Source organism: Mugil cephalus, chromosome 15 (assembly GCF_022458985.1).
Source record: "Mugil cephalus isolate CIBA_MC_2020 chromosome 15, CIBA_Mcephalus_1.1, whole genome shotgun sequence".
Classification (NCBI taxonomy): Eukaryota; Metazoa; Chordata; class Actinopteri; order Mugiliformes; family Mugilidae; genus Mugil; species Mugil cephalus.
This window is the reverse complement of record NC_061784.1, coordinates 1,953,059-1,980,167: the sequence shown is the minus strand read 5'-3', so window position 1 is coordinate 1,980,167 and position 27,109 is coordinate 1,953,059. Positions and strand designations below refer to the sequence as shown.

The following is a 27,109-nucleotide window of genomic DNA, read 5'->3' as shown; positions in this document are numbered from 1 at the left end:
AGTGATGGTGTCAAAGTGGAACATTTATTTAATGAACAGGAATAACACAGTAGAAATCATCTTTGTCTTCTGTAATCCCAGGCCTTATTAATATATTCACACCTTCAGCAGCTGAAATCCCATGTGCAACCATAGAGATAATGAATAAAACTAACATATTACATATTTTTTTTAAAGTATGATGGAATCAAGTCAGATTAAACATAAATGACTTAATATACTCTGATTACATCTGTATAAAACAGATTTTGAGCCTTTTTTTTATTTCTAGATCCAATTTCCATTGGCAGTTCAATTAAAAATCAATCATCTTGATTACATTTTTATTCTATGACATCTCATAATGCAGCAGGGTTTGCCCTGCACATAGTTTCTTTGAGATGACACTTTTTTGAGTTTTATTTTGAGAAGCAGAAAAAAATTACACATGCGTGTATTTTTATATCAGAGTTAATCGAGATATGTAGAGAATATGGGATGAAGAAAACAACACACACCCAGTCTTCTGTTTGCTCCAAATTCATCTTTTTTTCAAGCTTTACAGCAAACCTGGAACCTTAGATATTTGGACTGTGGCCTAGTTCTGAGGCCCAGAAGTAATTTCTGGTCAAGGAATTTCACAACAATGGAGTTCGTTTGTTCTGTGATGCTTGGTCTGGTGTTACTTTTGTTCTTGACACCTTTTAGCCTGCTGGGAATATCATGTGACACCTCTGAAGCTCTGCATCTCACGGAGCCCCAAGCCTAATGGAGGTTTTGGTGATATCGATACTGCGCTACAGTATAACTGCAAACAACTTTTTTCTATTATAACAGGTTCACAGCCTTGAGGTTGAAAAAAGTTTATGTTAAAAATTTGACATTTGATATGATATCATGGTGAAAGAGACTGCAGTGAACTTTATGATTGAGTGGAGTTTCAGTTTGTGTAATACTCGGCAATTTGTCATAACTTTGATGCATTTAACTGCCTCCTCAGTTTGTGGTATTGTATTATTCCTGTTAAATCTGAGTGCAAACAAGGTGACATTACCTTTGAAGCCATGGGAATATTGTTTTACACAGTCACAGTAAAATAGGCTGAGAATATCTCACTTATTTGATCATGAACAATCTTCATGTAGGCTTTCACAGATAAGACACTAACTGTACAGTTCCCTGACAATGGAATTAAGCGACCGGAAAGAAAAGTCAAACACAAGCCCTGAGGTAGACTTTCATCTGCTCCCGACAAAGAGGTCCAGCAAACCGAAGCATCGGGCTGTGGTTTGTCTGAAAGGGATGCTCTCCTTGATGATTTTACCTCAGCTGATCAAACAGTCACCCACAGAGCAAGCCACAATTTTGTAGGGATTAAAAAATTAAATAAAATCAGAAATTCAAGAGAATAACCTTTACTCTTGAAATAACAAGTCTTGCTCGCTATCATGATATCTCTAAAAAGCGGTTTCAGTTTCATCCAAACCTGGTTATTTCCTTTTAATTCATGCAAATCCTCACTGTTCTTGCAGCCAACCTTTGGTGCCAGCTCCACCCCTGTCCACTGTGACTGGCACCTACAGCATTACCGCGGTGGGCGGGTCCACTACTCTTTAGGACCCAGTAGCTACTCCAGTGCGGCAGGCAGCGACTCGGCTCTCAGACTGAAGCAGACAAAGGCTAGGGGAGAGACGGCGTGCAGCTATCCTGCAGCATCGACTCGCACACTCTCATCCACTCCCCCACACACACTCCCTTCACTCCGCAAGCAGCGACGCAGGTGAGTCCGCTAATGGGGTGGGATCAGCCACACACTTTGTTCATTGAAATAGATTCAATTGTTATATTTTTTTGTGTCGGACCGTGCAAGATGACATGTCCTTCCAGTTATTTGTGTTTGGAGGAGAGGATTTTAGGTGTTTTTTTTCTGTGTGCGCGTATTCGCAGGTGGACTGTGAGAAGGTGTGCGCACACCCAACCCCCTTTTCTTCCTAAAGGAAAAAACTTGTATTTTAACATGCTGCTCTGCCATGTGGCCAGGCACATCCATCATAAATGAGAAGTGTAGTTCCATGAAACTTTCGCTTTGTGACTGGGATTTAAAGAAAGGAAAGAGGCTGCGTGTGGATCAGTTTTGCTGAAGATGACTGGAGAGTCATAATGTGCTGCTGGTTAGTCAGGAGTGTGTAGTCATCACTGTGTTGTGTGGGTGGCTCAGTCAGGAACACAGAGGGGGCCAACAATATTAATGACACACACTGTTGCTGCAATGCTGCTTAATGCCCACGTCTGGATTTAATTTGGGTGATTTTACCGTGGAGGTGATTTTTATTTAACTGTTGATTAATATCTCTAGTGTTGACCTGTCAGTGAACCAGACAGATGGATAATCCTATGTGATTTTGTCATGTAATTTAGTCATTAGAAGCTCTAATAGTATTACACCTCTGAGAAAAATCTTCCACTGAGAACATGTACTTTCTGCACCTAAGCTGAATGAGCCGGCTGCAGCAGGAGCAGTCGAGATGGTGATGTCACTCTGAAGGCAGGGACCCTGTTTGAGACAATGGACTGTCCCAGTTGATGCTCCACTGGGGAAGGGTCACTGTTAGCTCAGCCCATTAGTGCAGCAGATGGGCTTAAAAACCTGGCCTTTGTCAGCTGAGGAGCACTCGGTCCACAGAAGTCCCACCCCTATCTGTCATAAAACACCAGTCAGCAGCTCGGCCAGGGGCTAGCACGATTGGAGGGCCCCGCCACATGGCTGGGTGGTGGCAGCATTTCCCCCCTTCTGTTTGTCAGTGTGGTCGTCTATACCGTGTTGGATGTTTCCATGCATCATACAGAGCATTAAACAAGGGGGGATTGTGGAAATTTACAGACATTAGTCATTGTGCTTTTTGCTGGTTCACATGCAGGTTCATGTTGGAAGAAGGACTGGATGATAGGTTTGAAATTAATATCACAATATGTAATGTTCAAAGTCAGGGCCTCAGACCTACCGTTATTGTCCTTATTGCTTATTTTGACAATTATTTTTGTGAAAAGTGTCCAAAGTGATGTCTTTGTTTGAACAACTGGCCAAAATTCAAAAGACGTTTCTGATACAACAGAATGAGGAGCTATACATTCTCACATTGGAGAAGCTGAAACCAAAGCTTTTTTTTCTTTGATAGGATGAATATTAATGTTCCCTTTTTTAAAAAAACAAATAGATTTTTCAGATACCTTATCAGCTGCATTCAAAGCAGTGAACTGTGTTCAGTTGTGCACGCATCAGGTAAAAACAGGAACTGAAAAAGCTCAGTCTTGGTTTCTGCGTTTTCCAAAACAATAACCCAGTTTGTTAATTTTAGTTTATATTCACAGAGTAGTCACCATAGAAAAATATGAATAGATCTAACTCTGAAATGGTAGTTTTGGGTCTTCAACATCATCAAGGGGTAAAAGGGGATTTAAAGATTGTAAATGACATACAGCACAGTTTTGGAGGGTGTGTTCAAAGATCAGTGACCTTTCAATCAATTTTGTCAATTACTGTCAGGATATCATGACCCATGGGAGAAACAAGTGCATTATTTGCAGATTTCACTCTTGTCAAAGCTGTTTTAAAGAATATTTAGTGTGTAAGGTCATCATGTAAGTGGAGCAGGGATTTAACCAAGCAGCTTCTTATCATATGTTGATGGGTGTGGATGTCTGATGGGTGTTTATCAGCGTATATTTGAGAGATAAGGTTCAGTGAGTTTTTGTGTTTTTTTTAGGACTTCTGGTTATAAGGTGGGAGCATAATGTGAAGAAACCACTCTTGTTTAGAATACCTGCAGACTTTGGCCAGTCTAACTCGCAGCATACGTGGACTATTGTTTTATTTGCTGAACAGGTTCATCATTTCCATAATTTCTCAAACTCAGGAAGAACTTATCAATGTCCGTCATTTAGTTCAATTGAGGGAAGCTTCTGCAAAGTTTCATTCATCCATTTGTAGTGTAAAACATAAAACGCACTACCTGTACCTCTTTGTCCACTTAAATATTAAAACCTCCCCTGAGAATCCATCCATTATTTCTACTCGAGCAGAATGGTAATGCTTGTGTTTCCTGGATACGTTCTAACATGTAGATATGAGCTGAGTAAATTGTATTTTTAAGTTGTGCTACTTGCAGGCGTCCTTACATGGAGAGAATAAACATAGAAGTTTGTTATCACTGAGATTCCTTGCTTTGAGTCAGTGGGACGCAATAGTAGCACTTTTTGTGGCCACCAATTGTTTCCTTGACTTTAATGGCTCTTAGATGTCCGAAACTGCATTCGACAAGTAAAAAAAAAAAAAAAAAGTTCTATCAAAGGTTTTTCATTTTCAAATCGCTGCCCTTCAACTTTAGTGCTTGGCCTCTTGCCAGATACTGATTCATCTGGGCAAGTGAGACAGCTGTTCACAGGTGCAGTGTGTAGGCAGATCGTAGAAGAGGAGCCAAGTGATCAAGTGTCACATAAAAGCAGCTTGGCCAGAACAGACAGTTGTATGGCTGCATATTAATGAACCATTAACTGTTAACCATCAGTTATAGGCTTACACTGTTTTAATGTATTCTATTTAAATAGCACAATCAACGTCTGTCATTTAGTCAGTTAACTATCATCATGTCTGTAACCCTGCTTTTCATAAGAATCCATGTCTTAGTCACATTTTTTAGCTTATTAATTATTTAAAGATGGAGCATTTTACATCATATGACATGACATATGAGTATCTTCATCAGAATTGGGCAAAGGTGGTCACATTTTTGGGAGGCGCAAAGGACACTCAAAGATGAACCTACAGTGACTTAACGTTGTTCCAATCAGGCCTTTCTCTAATGATGGATTTTGATAGTGGAAGAGGTTTCCCAAGCAAAGTCATGGACCCATTCAAGCACACACAATGTTCTTTGAAGTGGTTGGGTTGTGTCACTGTTTGAAGCAAGACTATCCATCACAGCTTTCATTAAAGACCCATTTGGCCTGAGTCTAAAGGCCGGTGTCTTAAACCAGCCCTTTAGTCATAAAAGTGATTCATTATCCACCTGTGTGCTGATGAAATCATGCTGCCCTGCAAGATTTGTGCATGTTTAGCAAACTAATCATTCTCTTTACACATGTGAAGTGAAATAAGCTGTCTCCCTCGTGTTTTTGAAACAAGCCAATATATTAAATCCCTGTTTGTGACAGTATTTGACTTGATTTTTTTTTTTTATCTCCTTCTCCTCCTAGACTCTCTTGAGCTGGTCACCGCCACCACACATCTGTCACAACCACTTTCATAACTTTCAGTCATCATGGAGCTAGACTTTGGACATTTTGATGAGCGAGACAAGTCATCCCGTACCCCCCGGAGCGGGCGCTTGAATGGACTCCCCAGCCCTACCCACAGCGCCCACTGCAGCTTCTACCGCACACGCACTCTGCAGGCGCTGACCAATGAGAAGAAGGCCAAAAAGGTGCGCTTCTACCGCAACGGAGACCGCTACTTCAAGGGCATCGTGTACGCTGTGGCCAACGACCGATTTCGCACCTTTGACGCTCTGCTGGCTGACCTCACACGCTCCCTCTCCGACCACATCAATTTGCCGCAGGGTGTCCGCTTCATCTTCACCATCGATGGCTCTCGCAAGATCTCAACGCTGGACGAGCTCGAGGAGGGTAGGTACTTTTTAGGAGGGCCCACCAAGAATTCATCTCATGAGATGCTGCATTGTTTAGATATACAGACTTTGCTCCTGAGTGGGAACAAAGCGAGGCATCAAGAGTCTTGCCATGTTTAAAATCATCTAGTTTCTGTGTTGTAATATTTAGAAACAGAACAATAATAATTTTCTGAGATTAGAAGTCTTGTCTGTTCAGTCTAGACTCCCTTTAATATTTTATATGATGCAGTGTTCTTTGCTTTGAGTGACATTTCTTTCAACAAAACTACAAACAAAACAATCTGTTTTAAATTTGCGCAACACTCAATTCCACATTCTGTTCACAGTGACTCATATTAAAATGTATTTTAGTATCTTGTGTCTCCTGTTCTTGGTTGTATAGCTGAGAGCAGATCTGGGTGCGGTTCAGTGGTCTTAGGATGTGAAGCATAGACTCTCGGAGGGCTGTAAAATGAACTGTGAAGTCAGCTCTCCACATCTCAATGTGAGATTCATTAACAGAACTCATTAGCATCTAATTCCGTAAAGAACCATGTGGTCACATTGTTTAAGGTTCTTAATGATTTCTTAATTTCCAGATGTTTCTATCAGTACTCATAGTAAGTGTGGATGGTAATCACGACTGGATGTACACCTTTTGTATTTTGAGTTCAAATCTAAAGATAATATTTGCGTGAAGCAGCAGTTGAGCCACGCTATGCGATGACAGGTTGCATACCTTTAACTTCCTGGGAAGCTGAGGCTGATATTTCTGTCTGAAGATGCAGTTGTACAAATGGTAAGCCTCATGAGCAGCTGTCATCATGTCCCTTATGCTCTATATTTGGAATCAGGAGGCTGTTTGGAACAAGTATGGGCTTATTTGCCACCAAATTCACTTTGTGATAGTTGCCAGAAATTATTTGGAATTCCTCTCAGTAATTGAATGAGGCTGTGTCTGGCTTCAGACACAATGAGCCACGCATTGACCTGTTTGGGGGGTAGTCCTATTTCGGTGAAACTATTACCAATATGAAGCATGATTACATTTTTTGAAGGCTGACAGGGATAAGTTTGAGCTTAAGGGAGAAGTCTTCCAAGGATCACAATATTTGTTGAATACTGCTTAACCCACAGTTCTCAATTATTTTTAAACATTAAATTTTCTCCTGGAAATTTTGGCGAGACCTTCCTTTATAAGATTAATTTTAAAGAAGAGGAATGAGGTGGACAGGGTGAGTTTGGGCTAAATCCAGAAGATAAACTGCAGCTTAATTTGTCTAAAATGAAGTGATCATCTCTGCTGCTTTATCTGCTTAGGAAAGATAGGAATGTGGGTGTCTGCATTTATGGGCTGTGTGTGTGTGGTAAGTAGGGGCAGTAGAGTAAGCACTGTTGGGGACGAGGGGGTGTGCTTCCTCTTGTGAGATACAATTAATTGCTCCATCTCCTCTGCACAGTGTAATCCTGTTTTGTGTCTTTGTCTTTGCTGTAATTTCTCCACATTTGGCCTAATTGTTGCCTTCTGGAGTCCCCTTTTGCCAAAATATCTCTGTCTCTATCCCCCGCTGCTGCCTTTTGTTTTAACAGGGCACCTGTCAGAACGGCACAATCTGCAGTACACACTGGGTAGTAGATAAATGAGGATGAGTGTGGAAAATTAGAGCACTATAATATGCTCATAGGAAAAGTTGATTTCCAGGGTGACTATAAAATATGTTAACCTCCCCAATAGATTTTAGTTTGTTCCAATAGATGGTGAAACTGTTTTCAGAGCCTGTCTGAGTGACTGGAGTCTTCCTTTTAATGTTCAGTCTGACAAAACAGTGTGCCATTTTGCATGATGGTTGTTCTAGTTAAGCCAAGAGATCCATGTTTTACACTCAAGTTAATCCGTGAGATGATGCCTCACTGTGTTGCTTCTAGTGTCATTAATGCTGTCAATTGGGTATTGTTGGACTGGTCTTTTTTTTTTTTTTTTTTTTGTCAATACCAGAAAACGTCATGAAAATCAAGGTATATAAATCAAACTACGAATGAACGTAGAAAGGCACCAATCAGATTTAAACTAAACTAAGGCTGTACACCAATCATCCACTACATTATGACAGTTTGGGGGAATAACATTAATAATTTTGCTGCAGTGGAATGTTCTCCTGAGAAAGCTGGTCTGAAGGGCTCCACTATCAGGGCCCTGGTGCCAGACATGATGCAATGTCCTCAGAAGGGCTTTGTGCATATGACGATGCACGTGAACTTTGTGGGACTCAAAAGGGAGATGATTTTAATATAGTGGTTGTTGAGTGCATCAGTTAGTTTTCACTAAGTTGTTTAATCTGAACCACAATTGGTCAAAATTAAGATTGAAGTTTTGGCAGTTTTTACCTCAAACCATATAAAATGTATTGCAAAACTAGCAATGTCAATGGACAAATTAAGTCAAGATTGATCACAGCCAACATCCACCTTCATATAATCACATTATAACCTTCAAAATCTTGATCATTCTAGTCAAACAACGCAACACTCCTTAGTACAATACGCAAGCACTACTACTCTGGTTGGCAAACATCTAAATATTAAATCCAACATGTAAGAACATGTTGTTATTTAAAATAAATAAATAAATCACCATCCTCTATCATTCTACTTTCTTGACAAAAATAACAAAATAAAATGATGTAATTCATCTAATTAATCAATGAATTACAGGAAAATCTTGTTGTCAATTCTCCCACTGGTATCAAATGTCCCTGGACGACTCTGAGTGGGTTGTTTGGGACTTTCCGGTGCCGGAAATTGAATAGCTTAGTCTTGCAACACACTAACCTGCTGTCCTTTGCCTCCACAGGGGAAAGCTATGTTTGTGCATCAGAGAACATCTACAAGAAAGTAGACTACACAAAGAACGTCAACCCCAACTGGTCTGTGAATGTAAAGGCCTCAGCAAGCCAGAAGAACATGCAATCCTTGGCTGCCAAGGCTGCCAGCGAGCCCAGAGAGAGCAAGGACTTTGTTCGACCCAAGCTTGTCACGGTGATGCGCAGTGGTGTGAAGCCACGCAAAGCCGTCCGCGTCCTGCTCAACAAGAAAACGGCGCACTCCTTTGAACAGGTGCTCACGGACATCACAGAGGCCATTAAACTTGAAAGTGGTGTGGTCAAGAGGATCTACACACTCGATGGCAAGCAGGTACGTTCAGTGTTCGCTTTGGGTGTCAGGTAAAAGAATTTCATGTGCTGCTGCCGCAAATCTGAATTTATTGAGTCATGATATGCATATGAAAAACATGACCCTTCTAAAATTCAAATGTTCCCAGTTACTAATAGGACTTTCTGTCTGCATTTGTTTAATTTTGGATATGGTCTACTGGTAGCATAAAGGTGGTTCAGTACAATATGTAAACAAATAGGAGTATGTCACACAGTAGGAAAATTTGTGGTCAGGAATGAGGATAGTTTGTCGTTCATAGTCTGCTATCATCAGGATGAAAGAGTAAGCAGGAAACAAAATTATTTATCTGGAATTTCAAAAAAAGCCAAAGCATGACATTGCATCTGCAGTGGTTTCTTTTAAGTTTGACTTTCAAAATGGGAACAGAGGATATAGGACAAAATGTTATTGTTCAGGCCTTACCTCGGTGAACTCGCGACATGTGAGGTTCATGAGAATCCCAAGCATCTATGAGAAAAGCCTTTGTACACAATGACCTTCATTGTCAGCAGTATTTATTCAGACTTTAAGTCTAAGGCAGCATATTCTCCTATCCAGTGGTTTAGGATGTTAATATGCTATCTTTTTGTTGTGGAGTTGGATGTACCGATGTCCTTCTTTTTAGGACATTGGTACATCTAACTCCACAGCACTGAAAAGCTTTAATGTTCTGGGAAGTTGTGCCTTCCGCCCTCTATGTTAAAGTACAAAGGGCCAAACCTTGTGTTGTTGTTTGATCATTTTGTCTCCATTGTACTCTGCTTGAGGCTGTGCATGCAGGTATTGTAGTAGAACTGGGAGAATATAGCTTCAGACAAACCTCTGCACCAATATGTGAACTGAATAATGTCAACTAGGGCACTGAAGCTTAATCTGCTCTCTCAGTCCTCACAATCTCAACATAAGAAACGGAGCTGCAGCTACTACCAACTTGAAAAGAAAACATATCAAGTAGCCTACATCTATATCGTGTACTGCACAGAGTAGTGATGGCAATAAAACAACTGAAATAACAGCGTCTGCTTTTAACATAATGCATTTAGCATGATTGAAAGGTACATGCATTAAATCACCCATATGAGGCACACACACAAAACACACTTTAACTTTGCCTAAAAGTCATTCCCTGTGGAGAGTTGTTTTCTCAACACACCAGCTAAAAGGACATGCTGTTTTGTTCATGTTCACATTGTATTGAAGTAGCCTTGAAGAACTATAAATGCAGGGTCCCCCAGCTGGAAAGTTAAAGAAAGGTCTATGTGAGGATGCCCTTACTATAGAAGATCATTAATATCGAGATGTGTCACTCTGTACTAAATAAGGTGTTTGTGAGTATGGAATGAAATGTTGTCCTAAATAGCAGTGACCTGTTTCCCTGCTGTTTGTGATAGAGCAATTGATCTTTTGTTTTTACCTTAGTACCTTTTGATCTGTTGTTGTTTTTGTTTTTTTGTTGTTGTTTTTTTGAGCACCCACACACACCCCCGTTAACCATTAATCTACATAGATTATATACCTGTTCTTCCCACACTGTTCTGAATCACTGAAAATGAACAGAGGGTGTGAAGTGTGAAAGCATGTGTGGATGTGGACATCTGTTCCTCTGTCCTCTCTTTGATATGGTGAAATGTTCAATTACTCTCCTATAGGGACTTTTTCCCTGGGTTATTTGCAACCGTTGTACAGGGGATTAGGGTATCCTTGAGGTGTTGTACTACTTTTCTCTTGAATTAATAGGGCCAGAATCGCATATGTCTTGGAGGAGGGGCGGCTCTGTGAAATGATAGATGGGGAAATTTGATTTTAATGTTCTCTCCCAGGGGTGCAGTCTGGCTGCCCCAAGTCTTAACCAGGGTTTTCTGCAGATACCCGTGCTTGGTGATTGTATTCATCTTGCGTTGCGCTAATTCCTTTTGCCATGCATTTTTAATGGTGATGTATTTCCACAGGATGAATTTAATAGCCACCAAATTGCAGCTGTTCCGATCAGAGCATATTGATTTCCTTGTCATCACTCCAGACTATTTCAGAATTATTGTCCAGTTTTCTCACGCCAGGGCGTCCCACTTTCATTGCCATGCACAGAAATGTGAGAAATGCCGCACACGTTATTGTGGTGCCTTTGTGTGCAGAGGCACACTGCAGCTGCTCTGTGGTGGAGGTGATATGGTAGAAGCAATATTGATGCAGTGCCCGCCCCTCCCAGACTATGTGCCGATCCTCTTCTTCCTATTCCGTTCCGATAGCTGCTGGGACTGGTTGCTAGGAGACCACATCCCAGGCACAAAGAGAGCCCAGCTGGTGTGGACTGGTCTGTCAGATACCACATCCTGTTGTGGGTGTGAGAGTTTACTATCAATGCAAGCCTTTGGCTTAAAGAAAAATAAAATCACATGTCATGTTTTTTTTGTTTTTTTTTCTTTTAATCCTGTATACCTCCCATCATTGCGTGTGAATTGGAAGCATGATAGACTCCGGCTTCTGTCAGTTTGAGACACATCAGGTTGGGCTTCAAAGCGTTTTTTAAAATGACTGCTTCATGTTCCTCCTTTCCTTAGTGCTGTGTAGACTCTAAAGACATCCTGCCCTCCTCTCTTTACCAGTGTTGTGAACAAAATCACTCCCATTTTCCTTCAAATGCTGGTGCTTTTCGTTTCGCTCAGGAAGGGTGGGGCCAGTGGATTGAGGATTTCTATTCTTACAAGCAAATTAGTTTCATTTTATTTTCACTGATGGGGGGTAATTATTCCCAGACAAAAAGGTGCATTAGTTGATTTGCCCTTGGTGCTTGCAAAAGCTGCATTAAAACAGAGAATTTATTTCATTGCTGGCAGCCATTTTGTATTCTCTTCTGCATGGTAGAGGTGTCTGTAGAGGAGAATAGTTCTAATTTGCATGTAATATCCACATTTTATTCATCTGAATTGCACTTAGAGAAGGTTTCAGTTAAACGGATGCCAAATCTAAATATAACTTGTGAAAAAATGTTCAGGGTAGTCTTTCTGTGATTTTGCTTTGATTATTGGGACACGTCTGCAGCACTGCAGAGGTATTGGATCAGCTATTATTGTGACCCAGGTTTAGAAATGAAGAGGGGAGAATAAGTGGATGCTTCAGGCATGTTCGAAGCACAAGGTCGCACTGTTATTGTCGGAGAACAAAAGATTCCAGTTCACTGTAAAAGTTAATAACTGCGCTGAAACCAAAATTCACTGAATAAAAGATAAATGCATGCATCAGGCCTTCTTAACGACTCAAATACATCTGCTAATAAGCAAGAAAAGCCTGCTTTTCTCCGGTTATCAGGGCTCTTGCAGTCTGCCTGCTCTCTGCCATGCTGCAGAAGCAGTTGTCATGGCAATAAGCTCCGCTGTGATGGATTCAGTTTGTGACAATGGCTTTAATACGCTGAGTGTGCTCTTTACGTTGAGTCTTACCTGCCCTGCCCTCGGTTCCTCATCCGTCAACAGCTCATCCGCATTTCACCCTCGCACGCGGCCTCACACGTATGCATAGACACTGTGAAACGGAAGCAGACAATCAGGCTGACAGAGGGGTGCGGTCCCTATAATGGAGCATCACTGGCGGGCATGGAAGCCTGCATGCATCCTCATTGCCTGAATCCCCTCACAGCCCCACTTTCCTGCATGTACACCACATCAACAAGTGAACATAACCTGGGGGGAGGGGGGTCTCAATTTAATAAAGCTAAGGCCACATCAGTCAGCCAAATGGAAAGCCTGCTTCCTTGGAGTTGGGGAGGGGTAGGGTTGAAACAACACCAGGCACCAGCTGGTCCCCATGACTGTGCAGATATTGCTGCCTAGCTGCCTCATCTGTGCTCCAAATGCATCCGGAGCGCCTACAGTAACACAGACGCTGGCGCGCAAAGGTCACGGAAAGGTCACAAGGCAACTGGTCATTACAAATCATTATTATAGTGGAATGATAATTTCCAGCATTTGCTGATACTCCAGACGCGGCTTGTGTCCTTTATTTTGATCTACTAGATTTCGCTTTTGTTCTGAAATTCTGTCATTCAACTTGTGGCAGATAATGTCCCATGTAGTATTTTTAGTCTCTCAGTCGAAACGGACAAAATGGAGACACTGAGTGTATTTTGGAGGCATATTCCACTTGGTGCAGAGGAGTGGATATTGATTGCGTCTGTATGCCTGCAGTAAAGGAAATGGTGTGGGTGTTTCCCCATTGGGTTACGAAGCAAGGCCTCACTGGTTCTTTTTCAGCCTTCTATTTTCACTCAGTAATGCCGAGACTACACAGTATAACAATTCATTTTTTGCCGTTCCCCTCCACCTCAGGTTTTATTTAAATGCTCTGTGTGCAACCTTACACCTTCCCCAGAGTAATATCCTTTTCTCACATAAAGGAGGCACAATGAAATGAAAAACGCAGCAGTGTTGAACTGAACGACCACCTGGATTTAATTTGTATCGTACACGGTAAGTAACAGGAAACCGTCATAAGTTCACTTTAATTCTGCTGATGAACCAGTTGCTGCTGACTCACTCCAGCTCTTGTTAAGCCTTCGCGGGTCATCAGATGAGGCTCTCCGGTCATGTCGAGATGTTACAGTGGAGAGTTGAATAGGTTTACATCTGCACAGAGATCAATTAATATGACCTGTGGAGTTGGAGTGAGACAGATGCCTGCCCTCATGAATCAACAATTACTCATTCATTTGCGCTCTTGTGTAGCTGAAAGGATGAGCTGAAGTCAATACAAGCCACCTGCCTTTAGATCACAAACCATGCAGTGCTCAGGCAGCCACATTGTGGCAATTTTCTTAACTTCTGCCTGTGGTACTTGCATATTTCCCACTTGCTGCCTTATTAATAACACACATTCATGTTTTATGATGCTGGAGAAAAGATTTTATTTTTTTGCTGTTCATCTGTTAACTTTCCTTGAGGTCATATATGTGCTTTTTCTGTTTTAATTTCTATGAACCTTTATCCACTTTGTGTTTTATAAATAAATGAGTAAAAAATAAGAAGTTTGAGCACAAATTGCACCAGCTTGTAATCAACCCACTTGTCAAGTCAAGTTACTGAGCGCTCAAATCCATGTTTTGTGTGACCATCATTACCTAATGGCCTGACTCGGGCTAAAGTAACTCTGAATAATTCAGTTGTAGTTGGTGGACCCACGTATAGCTGCTGGTGGTATTGGTGGTTTTTTAGGGGGTCATGTGGTCCTGACAGCTGGCGAGGCACAGATTAGCGCTGGGCTTGGTGGGACAGTGGGTGAAGGGCACCTGGAGTCTGGAAAGAGCCAGATTTTCAGAAATCTCCACCCACTGGCCTCAAATAAGCTCACAAATGGATTCAGTGACACATAAATATGCAACTTGATGGTGCTTTTGATAAATCTTAAGTTAAATGGCATCAGGATGTTTGATGCTGCCCTTCTTGTATACTGTGACCAGGTGGGTGAGGTTGACCTTTTCAGAGTGAGGGAGGATGCTGCTTGACCTATATCCAAATGCTCTGCCCTTTCCTCACTCCTGCCAAGGAACATTTTATATTTGATTTGATTGTATGCAAAGCAGAACAATTTTCCACAACAACCAAGCATTCCCACAAAACCTAGATTGAGGATTTAAGTGGGGTACAATCCACAAAGGGCATCCTGTTTGAGGGGATAAATAAAACAGTGTCTGAGGATAACGTAGTGATTGTTGGAAGTTGATCAGACTGTATATGACTGATTTGGTGCCTTAATGAGACAGAGAGGAATGGTAAGATATGTCTGTTATGCTGGATCGTAAGTAACCCCAGTCTGGAATAGGATTAGTAGGAAAGCTTAGAAGGATTCAGGGTTTTTGACTCTTAAGTAAGATGGATCATTTCTAAAACTTGGGGTTATTCTGTGGCATGTTATTTTTAGGTTATAAACGAGACCTTGTTGTATAAAGAAAGCAGATAGAAGTTTCTTTGTAACAATCCAGATGTTAAGTACTTGTCAGTTTTCAAAACTAAGCATCATCTTTGTTTTGAGGTTTTCCTATTTAATCCTGTTGTAGGTCAGAAATTGGGGATGTTGTACCATTATAAGATACATTGGTCCCACATGCTAGGCAATCTTAATTTTAAATGGAGATCCTGTTAACTAAGATTACAGTAGCAGTCAGTTGGATAAACACTTTATCCCTTTAATCAGCTTTGTTCTTAAAGCTATTAAACATGGACTAGTGTCTACTCTCCGCCCCATTTCAGTTCATTCCCCCTCCTCTGCCTGCTGGTCTTTGGGGTAAACGGCACTCCTGATGCTTCTATATTATGTTAACTGCGAGAGGCAATTGTTGCCACAGTTCAACCTTATAAAAGTAACATGTATCTAATCTCTAGATTATGATCCGAAATTCGATTTTGATCCCAGGAGCCAGAGCCCCTATGTCTGTACCTTAGTAGGGATCCGTCAGGCCTGTATCCAGGGAAGCTTGCGGGACACAGAGAGGTTACAGCTGTTGGATGCCACGCCAGCGAGTCACCACCACACACTTAAAGCTTGTCTAGCAGGGCAGAGAACCAACATGGCAGCTGCAGGGGTGGGGTGTTCCCAAATTATCTGCAACTCATAGTTTAGATGTGTATCACAAAGAAAACCATGATGCATCTTGACTGTCCTGCCATATTTCCCAACACTTGGTTATCTTTCGTTCTGTGGCGCTCTCAGAGAGACCAGTGGGGAGTCAAATGAATTGAATGCCAATAAATTATTTCTGTGAATAAATCATCTCATCAGTACAGTAGTAATGATAATGATAATGATAATGACTTAATCTTACAATTTGAACTGAGAGGGAACTCGTTTCTACAGTTGTTGAAAGACAAACTGGAAATTGGATTGTAATGCTTTTTAACAAATCTCATTTGCACCAAAAAAGAAAAAAAGGCAGCTTTTAGCTTGAATGGCTTTAATAGGCGTGTCTGAGCTGGTAACAGGGCCTGTATAATGGATAGCAGAGAAGAAGGTGTGGCCCAAAGACATCTGTCCACTAAGTAGGCCATATTGTGTCAACAGCTGCTATAGAGTAAAAAAGACCCTAGGGAAGGAAGTAGAATCATTTAAACATTACAGCAAAGGTGTAACATTATCATCTCTGTTTGGACCTTTTTGTGCGTGTCCTTTTTACTTGAATCTCATGTAGCTTAAGGTGTGTTAACATGACAAGTAAAACACAAAGCCAACAACCCGAAGCTTTAGTTTGAAGGTAAAGTCATCCACATAAGGCTGGATGTTTATACAGGGAATAAAATATAATCCATTCAAGTCCTTCTTCCTGACGGCTTTTTACAAAGCCTCATGTTGCAATGCCTGTACGCATGACATTTTATATTGCTGTATTGTTATATTGTGCAGTCTTACAAATGATCTCAATAACATTAAGTTTGTAACAGGTGTAAAGATTTGAAATCACAATCTGTAACATGTGTTCAGGGATTACTAGCCTCTCATTATTAATGGCCAGAGTACCTGTTAAATAAAGCAATAAATGAATATAATTAATGGTGCCTTGACGACCGATAACATTGACGTAAGTGATCCTCTGGTGACGTGACATGACATCTTCTTCTGCATATTATTGCTAAGCAGCTGCAAATGATAGCATGCACAAGCAAATGTTGTAATGATGTTAGTTTTTAGCTCAAAGCATTGCTTACCTCCAACCTTCTAGAGCCATGGCTCTTCCTCAGCCTTGGTCTTGATGATGTGTTGTTGCCATTGACTCTATGCAAACTTGACCCAACCATCATTGATGTAACCCATAGCATTTCCAAAGAGCAGCTTTGAAACTCGGCGAGCTCATGGTCCTACAGGACTGCTTTGCGAAGCAGTTGGCAAGGCAACTTGTAGTCATCATAATGTCACATCCTCTTTCTGTCTTTCTATCAGTATTATATTAACTATTATATTAAGAGGGGGTGGAGCTTATGACCTATACCCCAGTCAACCACCAGGGGGAGCTCTACTTGCTTTACCTTCACTTTTGAGTGGCTGTTCCATTGTGAATCTTTATACTGTCTACGCACCCACATGTCACACATTGCACCTCTCCATTATACACAACTTTAGGCCTTGATGTAATGGAAAGAGTACGGTTGACCTGAATGAGGAAATTAGCTAAACATGTTTTTGTACTAAGCCTTTTAACATGGGAGTCTGTGGTGATTGACACATTTTTGTAGCTAGTCTGAAGAGGCCATTAGAGGAACTCTAATGGCCTCTTCAGACTAGCTTTATTTTTGGGTTGATTTTTGGATGTTTCTTTGCTGATGCCAAGTTCTCAAGCCATGTTCTGCCTTCACAGGTTACCTGTCTTCAAGATTTCTTTGGTGAGGATGATGTATTCATTGCATGTGGACCAGAGAAATTCCGCTATGCACAGGACGACTTCTCTCTGGATGAAAATGGTGAGCATGACATGATCATAGCAGGCAACACAGTCGGGCCATAGTTATACACAAGGCTATCTATACATTTATATTTATTAAGTATGATGGTGAAGAATTATTCAGCTTTGTGCAATGTCACTGTAAAGTCATCATACAATATGAGCTTTATATTGAACAGGCATTAATATCAACCCAAATGTAGAAATGCATAAAAAAACAGAAAATTACACCCATATATTTGTCCAAAGATTTAGATACTTATATCTACATTTTGATTTAAACTCTTGATTTAAGCTAATAAAAGCAAGAAACCTTTTCTTTTAGATGACAAGCTTCTTGTAGATGACAAGTGTATCTATCATCATGTTGAATGAAATATCCCTGGCAAATGGAGAAGTATATGACACTGGAAAGAGATTATGTTGCTGTACAAAGCTGCAAGCATGTTCATGTAGTGAAAAAAAAACTGGGTGTGAGAGGGGCTGACAAAGAGACTGAGAGACTGAGAGATGGAGAGAGGTGTGTTATCTGCAGCCGCCAGCAGGAATGGGAAAAGGCAGAGGAACATTAATCTGTCCGGTGACAGGTTTAGGCCAGCTGATCTGTTGGTGCTGATACTGCTGAGAAGTTGAGGACAGAAAATGTATAACCAATCCTCTAACTGAGACTCTCTGCTCCCTGCAGACTCGATAATCCTATTTTTAACAACCTACTTTTAGCTAATGTCCTCTACTTGAAACACTCTGTACCTTTTATACATGTCTTTTTAATGTTAAAGTAGAACTGATGCAGGGTAGATTTGTCATTATAGTCTCATCATCTCTTCCTACGCTTCAGTTTTCTGTTAGATCTTGGCAGGATGGAGATGCCATTTTTTTTTTTTTTTTTTTTTTTTTTTTTTTTTTTAATGATCTGGGTCCTTTCCTTTCTGCGTTTCTTCAAGTTAAATTGTTTCATTCAGTCTATAATTGCGTTGGGCCCAATGCTAAATCAAATGGCTGAGCGTCTCGTGCATCCAGACATCACTGATCTGGCCTCAGTGAGTGGGAGAGGAGAGAGCCTATCTACGAGACATTACATCATGATAACAGTATCTACGGATGATGTACGGTTAAAGTATGATGTTTTCTCCCTAAAAGATGAATGAAGATATTTACTCTTGATGTGTTTCTAAGGAGCTAGGATTCTATATAGGAAAAAAACACTAATGCTTTGAAATATTTCTTCTTTTATCTAAGCTTGAGGAAAAAAAAACTTGAATATTTATTTATTCCAGTCACACAATAACTGCTTTTAAGTTTGGTGTGGCAGGGATACCAAAATAGATTCAAATCCCCCGTGGTTACTTTTCACACTCCTAAACATAAAAATATGCAGATGGACTTGCAGAAAGAGAGACAGCTCTGTTTATGTAGCAACAACATCGGTTGGAGATGAGAAGGAATCTGATAGACTTGAGGCTATTGCGAGACCACTGAGTTGACTAGACAAGCTGCCAGTCTGAAGCATTGTCAAAGGCAGCCTGCCACACCTTGCAAACAATAGCACATGCATTGTACGTCTGTATCCGGTAGAGTGTGAAGGTTAAGGGAGAGAAGACAGACATGGGCGATCCCAGGAGATGGAGGGAGGACAGATAGTATAATTAGCATCAAAAGTGGAAGAGAGGAAGGAGGGGGAGGAAGGAGAGAGTCTGACAGTACAAACTGAGGGGGGGAGATGCCAAGGGAGGAGCGGCGATGTCTAGAGTCTGTCTACGCTGATTAAGAAAAAACCTACAACATACAGCATTTATTCTAATACACAAATCAGAATAAAATAAAATACGTTTTATTTAGATCCTTTATCAGGCCACAAACGTCTCCATGTGGTACAGTGTCTGTTATTTGGACCCAACTTATAAAGAGGAAACTATATAAATACAATATAATTACCAACAAAGCAAATGAAGCTTGATTTCAAATAGTGAGATGAGCAACAAAGGAATAAGAGCTGAGTGAAATCATAAATGAGTCAAAGCCAAACGTAATCTCAGATGATGGGTTAATGTGCATTAAAATGACTAGTTTGTGAAAATAAAATAAAATAAGAAAATGTATTCTCTGATCAACCACTACTGATTCATGTACATGCATATCTGCTGCCTTAACCTTTTCATGTTCATGAGACAAATATATTGAGTCTGTCGCCAGAGTTACTCAGTTGTATACCATCTGTTCCTATATGAGAGACATGTTTGCCACGTGTGAAAAGCAGCAAAAAAATACTTGAAATATAAAAAACACAAAAACATGAAAAAATGAAACCACTGACAGTGATGTGAATAAAATCAATGATCTCATTATGCTGTAGCATTCTTCTGTGAAACCTGGGTCCTATGTGGATGTTCTCTACCACTGAGCAGCTGAACATTGGTGCAGAGAAAGCACACCGCCATGGCAATGACAACGGCCTCATGCTAACAGGCTGATGCACTGTGTGATACCTTGCTATCATTTTTCAGCGGTTTCAACTCTAATAGCCCTGTCTGTTGAATTAGACCTCATGGGACAGCCTTCACTCCCCATGTTCATCATGAGTTTTGGGTATCCATGACCCTGACCTACTCTCAGGTCACTGCTCTTACTTCCTTAGACCACTTTCAGTAGGTACTGACCACTGTAGAATGGGAACAGACCACAAGAGCTGCACCTATGGAGAGGGTCTGTCTTAATAGTCTTGTAGTCATAGCAAGTTGGTCATAACGTTATGGCTAATGAGTGTATATTACACACATTACTCCAAATTATGCAGAATTATCTATACATGCTATGCCTCGGTAGAGCTTTGCCCAGTTTTGTTCACACATGCTGACACATGCAGCTCATCATTCAGGTGAGAGACATGTGTTATTCTTTCTAACTGTGTTTGCGTCTCTTCACAGAATGCAGGGTGATGAAGGGACCCAAAACTCCACGTGGTTCAGCAAAGAGCCCTGGCCCGATCAGGCGCATCAAGTCTCCTGCCGAATCGAGTGAGCCCATTATTATCTCACCTGCACTGTAACTGTAGCTCTTCCCATTTAAACACTGCTGCACCCCGTTATCACAATCAAAGCTGGTGGAAAATCACTCTAGGCCATTTCTGCTGCTGTGAATGAACTAAAATACATCGTTAGATGTGACAGCAGAGTGATGTAGCCAATAGTGACCTTTGACCTTACTGAGAGATGAATGGTGAGCATATTGATAGATTTCTAATGGAGGGTTGATAGTGGATAATAGAAGATGCTACAAACATTTTTCAGAGATGATATTAAAAGATTTTGTTTTTTAACACATATTTGTTATGTTTGACTGTTGTCTGCATGTTGTTGTCAGGAATTTGATGAAAAGCTAAGAGTGAGGTTCTCCTTGTGTTGGCTGGTCATGTTTACAGAATTATCACTGAACGATCCAAATGACACCAGCTCCTTGGTCTCAGTGCAACACTTCTTAAAAAGCCAGTAAAGGCTGTAATACTCAAGTATTCAGCTTAACATTGCTCACGGAATCCTTTTTCTTTCTTTCTTTTTACAGAACATGAATAAAATATGAACTGTAAACAAAGACTGTAAACAGCTTTCAGCTATTTGTTTGACAATCAGGCATTTTAACATTTTATAATATCAAAGAGGGAATGGAACAGAGAGAGTTAGCTGCTTATATCTGTCATCTTTAAAATGGCTTTTAACACAATCTGAGTTAACATATACTGTACCTTACCTTTTTCACAGCAGACATTTCCACAGACAAGAGTAGTGCAAGCAGCATTTTTATTAATGATGGCTTAGCTACATCAAATGCCCCAGTGAGCCATGATGGCTGCATTCCCCTAAGTGGAATACAGCTTGAGCTTATGTGACCATTGTGTAGTTTATGCCTTTGAGTCAATTTGATGCTATAGACCCTACACAGACCCTAATGCCGTAGCCTAACAGGCACCTCCCCAGACATTTAACGGTGACGTAGACCACTTGGTTCGCTTGGTAGTGGTGTATTTCAGCTTTATTATTTCCGACTGTTTCTCCATCTCCTCAGTTTTGAATAGAATTGAATAGAGATTGAACACACTGATGAAAGGTTAACTGAATAGATTTTGAGATTTGTATGCAAGTTGGTGATTTGGTGATTTTTGCCATTGTTGAAAGTGAAACAAGAAGTAATAGAAGTAAACAAAAATTTACACAGATGTAGCGTTTGGGTGGCGTTTTTACAGAGCGAGCCAGACTTATGTGCGCACAAGTCTAAATGACTCATACCAGCGTAGCCTACATGTGTAGGTTATGTCGTCTATGTCCTACATGAGCCTTAAGTCAAAATGTCTGCTGTGGAAAAGGTATGTTGGAGGTCTGTTGTATAGTAACTGATCAGTGCAGCGTAGACAAAAACACTAAAAGAAAAGGCCCTACATGTGGCAGTGTTACCTCTGTGTCTCTCCAGCAGTGAAAAGATGGAGCGGCTGTTAAATCCTGTAGGGGTAAGTGCAGAGGGATGATGCTGTCAAGAGTGGTCAGTGCAGGAGCAGGTAGTTTCTTGTAATGATACTACAGTAGGTTACACAAGAGGTGGGGTGGTCTGCCGCTCTGTAGTCTTTGGACAACTTGAACAGGTTTTGACTAATGATGGGGGATGTCTATCATTTAAGACAGCAGAAGGCTGGGGAACCTTGTGTGGAGGCACTAACCTGCTTGAGCATTAAACACCTCTGTAGTGTCCGAGAGGTCAGCAGGGAGTTAATGAGGTTGTGGCAGAGGAAATGTGTGTGACTTGCCTTTGTTATCTTCAATTACCGCTTAATAAGTTTTTCTGATGAGTATTTGCTGTTTAAATTGGGAGATCTATTGACAGATTCAAGGATTTACCAGAAAATCTCTATGGTTTCTGACCCTAGTAAGACTGAAAACCTTAAACTGCTTTAATTAGAGGGAGTTTGTCACAGCATCAAGGAGACACTGTGATTTTGTGTTAAAAATAACCGTAGTCCAGGTTAAAAGAATCTTCCGATTGTATGGCCCTGAAGACAAAACCCAGGCACCGAGAGCGAGTTTTACTGATATATAGAGCAAGCTTTCTTTGGTCTCTAAATGAAACAGCTGCACTCCCTATTCGGCCTGTGTGGGAGAGCTGCTCATGTTTAGGTCGATCTTAAGATTCCAAGATAATAAGACTTCTTATTTCTCTGCATTTCCATGGCCTTTTCCTTTTAAAGTGTTGAAACGGCTCGTATTTGTGTTTATCTGCTTGAGTGGTTAAGTGAAGCCAGTGGCTCAACAATGAGGCTTTATCCACTTTGTGTTTTAAACACTCTCTGGCCTTAACTTACAGCGGCCATCTGGCTCGTAGTGTTCACAATTCTTTTCATCTCTTGCAGACAAAAAAAAACTCTTTTAAAGCGCTTAACACACACAGCTACATCACATCACACTGCTCTTAGATATAAACACAATGATATACACACAGAGGATCCTAGCAACGTGGTGGGACGCAAAGCCAGTGAATAAAATGTCAGACAGAAAAGCTGTCAGCCTCTTAGACCTGGACCAACAGCGTTCCTCTACAGTGTAGCCAAGTGACGCCACAGTTCAGGACTGAGTGGAAAGCGAATCAGACGCACTAATCCACACTACTGTTTACTTCTATTTCCCTCCTCCCTTATCCCTCCTTTTCCCCTCTTTTCTGCTCTGTTGGCTCTGTCAGCCAATGGGACAGGCTCCAGCAGCCAGCTCTCCACCCCGATTTCCAAGCATTCCCCCACCTCCACCCCTACCAGTCCAGGCCTCAACAACAAGCAGAAGGTACCCTCACCTCTCTAGCTCTTCTGGCCTCTTATCTCATTGTCCTTTTTTCCTTGATTGCTGATCTCTCAGCATTAAGTTCACATGCTGTCCTCCTCTGTGTTTGCAGGATCTCTACCTGCCCTTATCTCTGGATGATGATGATTCTCTGGGTGAATCGATGTAGACTCTCTTCCTGCAGCCAGCCTCCTTTATTTGGCCTGAAACACAGAAGTTCTATACCTCTGCTGCTTTCCACCTTCACTCGCAGTGCCAGCTGTTTTAGGAGAACCTCTCTCTGTCTCTTTTTAAGGCCTTAGCCACCAGGGCTATGACACCATTTGCTGCTTGAGAATAAACCACAAACATTTTTTTTTTGTTGTTGTTGTTGTTGTTGAAAGAAAAATCACTGTTGACGACCTCCTGAAAAAGTTAAAGTTCACCAATATTCACACCAGTTCCTGGCCTCTACTTCTGGAAAGGGAGCACAGTTCACTGCCTTCACAGATTTTCATGGTGTGAAAAAAAAAAAAAAAAAAAAAAAAAAAAGCCCACTCCACTTTGGTCTCAAACATTTTTGGTAAAGGATACACTCTGACTTTTATATTTCAGTCACAAAATTCCAAGCAGCAAATGGATATTTTTAGGGATGTTAGTCAAAATCGACTCCGCTTTTGTATCACTTACCGTATTTGTGGTGTTCCTCCATGTCCTCCTGTCCTTCTGCCCTGTAGTTAAAGGTGTGAAAGGTCATGTTAATTGTCAGAGGAAGTCTGTTAAAACAAGTCTTTCTAACCCGCTGTAAATACTGTGTATAGCTATGACATAACATCTCGCCCAATTGTCCATTGCTGTGCTTCCATAATGTCATGACAACATCTCTCTTAACATTTACTCAACATAATACAGGGTACAGTTAAAGTAAAGGAAGAACCAAAATGAAGAACTGTGAGGATGTGTGGGATGCAGCTCCTGACTGAAGAGGGCTGTTGGTCAAAAGCCTCCTCACTGAGAATTCATGTTCATGAGATTATACGTATAAAGAAGAAGTTAGAAGTTTAAACCACCCTAACCGCGGAGGCCTTCATTCACGGTCACCTTGTGTATTCAGAGATGTGTAAAGCAAAAGCATCCCACCGCTCTTTATATTGGTGTTTCCTCTATTTTGTCCCTCCACACATACACACGGTATATGTGTTTTAGATTTTCACAAAGTGCAGTGCATGATGATGAGTCATAAAGCAACTCTGGGCATGTAAAAAGTGAAACTGAAGGACCTAAAGGTGCATAAAAACAACCAAAGGAAAAACGAATAGGCTCTTTTCCTAGAGAAAATAAAAAGCCAACACGCAAGGCAAGGAATGCAGTCTAAATAATTCCCTTTTAGGCCAGTTTATCACGACTTCCCTTCAACCTAAATGAAGTGACTTCACCGCAGCTAGTGGTGACATTTTATAGTTTGAAAATAAATAAATAAATAACTAAATAAAGGTCTCCAAGCCAAAGTATGTTTTCTTTTTGACTAAGAATTCTAGGAAAAGGGGGGAGGGGGATATGTAATTTTAATAGTTTAATAAAATTATTCTGGAGGAAGCACACATGGAGTTTTATGCATGTTACTTTAACGCATCAAAAATTAACGCTGAGATTAAACCATGCTCACTCGAGGCAATTAGTTTTACCAGGGCGCTAAACAGTAGTGGGGTTTCTCCTATTTTGCATGGCTGACCATAGTTCTTCAAGTAACGGGGGTGATGAAAATGTAACTGTTGTCTAAATGTGTGGGTTTAAATTTTTTATAAAGTCTATTAATTTATATCAACTCGCGTAGGATTTCTTTTTCTAGATTTACTCGCTCACATGAGCTTGAAACACTTTTTTTACGCGCAAGCTTCTGTGTGCAGCTTTGTATCTCGATGTTCCTTTTTCTATCATCGCGACTCGCCGCGCGGGTGGGTCAAAAAGAATCTACTGACAAGAGCTTTCTCAGACTTTTTGCAGGGAATCAAGGCTGGGAAATCTCTAAATTGGACAACACTGAAGCACAAAGCAGGGAGTTACTTAATCATCACAGCAACAGACACTTTACTGTGTACTTGCCAGCGTTACAGTGCATAGCCACGATAAAATTCTGGTGACATGCTACACATGTGCCATCCTTTAAATTCTAATCTATGCATTTGGATTGAAGAATAGTTAAATAATCTTTCTTTTCTGTAAAAATGGCATTTTTATACCCAATTGTGTAATAACAAATTAACTAAAATTAAATTTCCATTCAGTTATTTCCATTGCAGTGATGTGACAGTTGTTATGTCTTAGGAGTGATCAGGTGCTCACCCTTTGGATAAGCTTTGAGTAGCTGTTTCCATCAAAGCCGGACCATCACTTTACTATCTGGTGTTGTGAGCTCCACCTTTCTCCTGCAGGGGGCACTGTTTCACCAGCTCAGCAGCTTTTAACATCGTTAATCCAACAGCAGGGACGCCTCGCTTCACCCACCATTTTGTACAAATCCCCCATTTGTTGTCATTTTTCTAAAGCAGTCACTTCTGTACAACTCTACATGCTAATAATACTCTTGTTACCTTGATTTTTTTCTACATCTTATTATTACAGCATACAAAACATTTACAGAAAATGGTTGTCTTGTGTTATCCAGATGCCACCATGTAAGATGGATGGTGATTCCTTAACCTTCAGTGGTGCCTCTTTTTCTTTCTTTGTTTTTTTTTTTAAAACTACTGTCTTTTGATAACAAAAAAAAAACATGAAATGGGACATTGAAGGCTTGTTCTTTGTTGAGAGTTATTTGTAAAACATTTTTAAAAGTCTTGAATGAGGAGGCCTCCCAGTACGCTTTTCTTTGTAGAGATACAGGACACTTTATCGTGGTGTAAATACGCTCCCTTCCTGTGCTCTTTCATATGTATGCCTTTTTTGATCGAATGAATGACATTTTTTCTCTTTTTTTTTTTCTGAAATTTACAGTGTCCTTTTTAGTGGTATTTTGCAATGTCACAGTGGCTTGTTTCAGTGCTTCATTCAATGTATTAACTGGTATCCTTTTGCAATTAAAACAATTGTATTTCGACGCTCTGATCTTGAGTGCTTTTTATTTATTTATTTTTTTTTTAACATATATCCACAATAATCCCTCTTCACCATAGGTCTTCAACTTTACATATATATATATATATATATATATATATATATATATTTTCCCCCACAAATTCAAATGTCGTTAAATACACACCAACATGAATCCAATATTTTAGTAAAGGGATAGCCTATTATTGAATGTAAAATGATACTAATAATAATGTATATTTATAAATGGCACTAGGCTGAGTTTAATATAGTGGGTAGGGGGTTCCTATTTAATGTCTCTATCAGTTTGGGATCCTTGGCCTGAAAAACGCTGAAGACCCCTGCTCTACACGGTCAAGCTCATTCCTCGTCTCGAAGTGAAACAACACAATACTGCTTCCTATTTGTTGGTGAATCCGTTATTTTTGGTGAATCTGTAACGAACTAGTGCGCTTGTCTGTAACTCTGTAAAATTCACTATTGAGGGTTGTATAAATGGATACAACATTTGAATTAAAAATAGTATGTGTGCTCATTGTGGAGATCTCTCTTCATCACCATGGGAACAAGAAATGTCTCACAATATCAACTGTAGCCAAACCTGTCAAATGTGGCTGTATTATGTGACTGCGTCATGCTCTTTTGTTTAACAGATTATGTGTTGTTTTTAAAAAAAAAAAAAAAAAAAAATGCGAGCCAACTATGATATCTCTGAGGGAGTGTGTGTTTTAATAATAATAGAGAAATACTGGACATAAAGTCGTACGGGTTCTAGGTATGTCAACCGTTGATACATTAAGATAAATAGCATTTTTCAAAATGCAGCTAAATTTTGACCTGTAATGATGGTCAACATGAGGATATTTTGTGGGTCATTATTCCTGCAGCCACCCAGTAATTCTGACACATATTTATCAACATAAGTTACAAAGTTATGAGTCACTTAT

General features: G+C 40.5%; 1 protein-coding gene across 1 annotated transcript; it reads left to right on the top strand.

Annotated features, from left to right (window-relative positions):
• The first annotated feature begins 1,608 nt into the window (after positions 1-1,608).
• Positions 1,609-26,166, top strand: LOC125021124 (neuronal migration protein doublecortin-like). The gene is made up of 7 exons (XM_047607019.1): positions 1,609-1,759; positions 5,233-5,661; positions 8,497-8,837; positions 17,194-17,296; positions 20,202-20,291; positions 22,996-23,093; positions 23,203-26,166. Exons 2-7 carry the CDS (start codon positions 5,298-5,300, stop codon positions 23,257-23,259), a joined length of 1,053 nt encoding a protein of 350 aa, XP_047462975.1. The 5' UTR covers positions 1,609-1,759; positions 5,233-5,297; the 3' UTR covers positions 23,260-26,166.
• Positions 26,167-27,109: the final 943 nt, after the last annotated feature.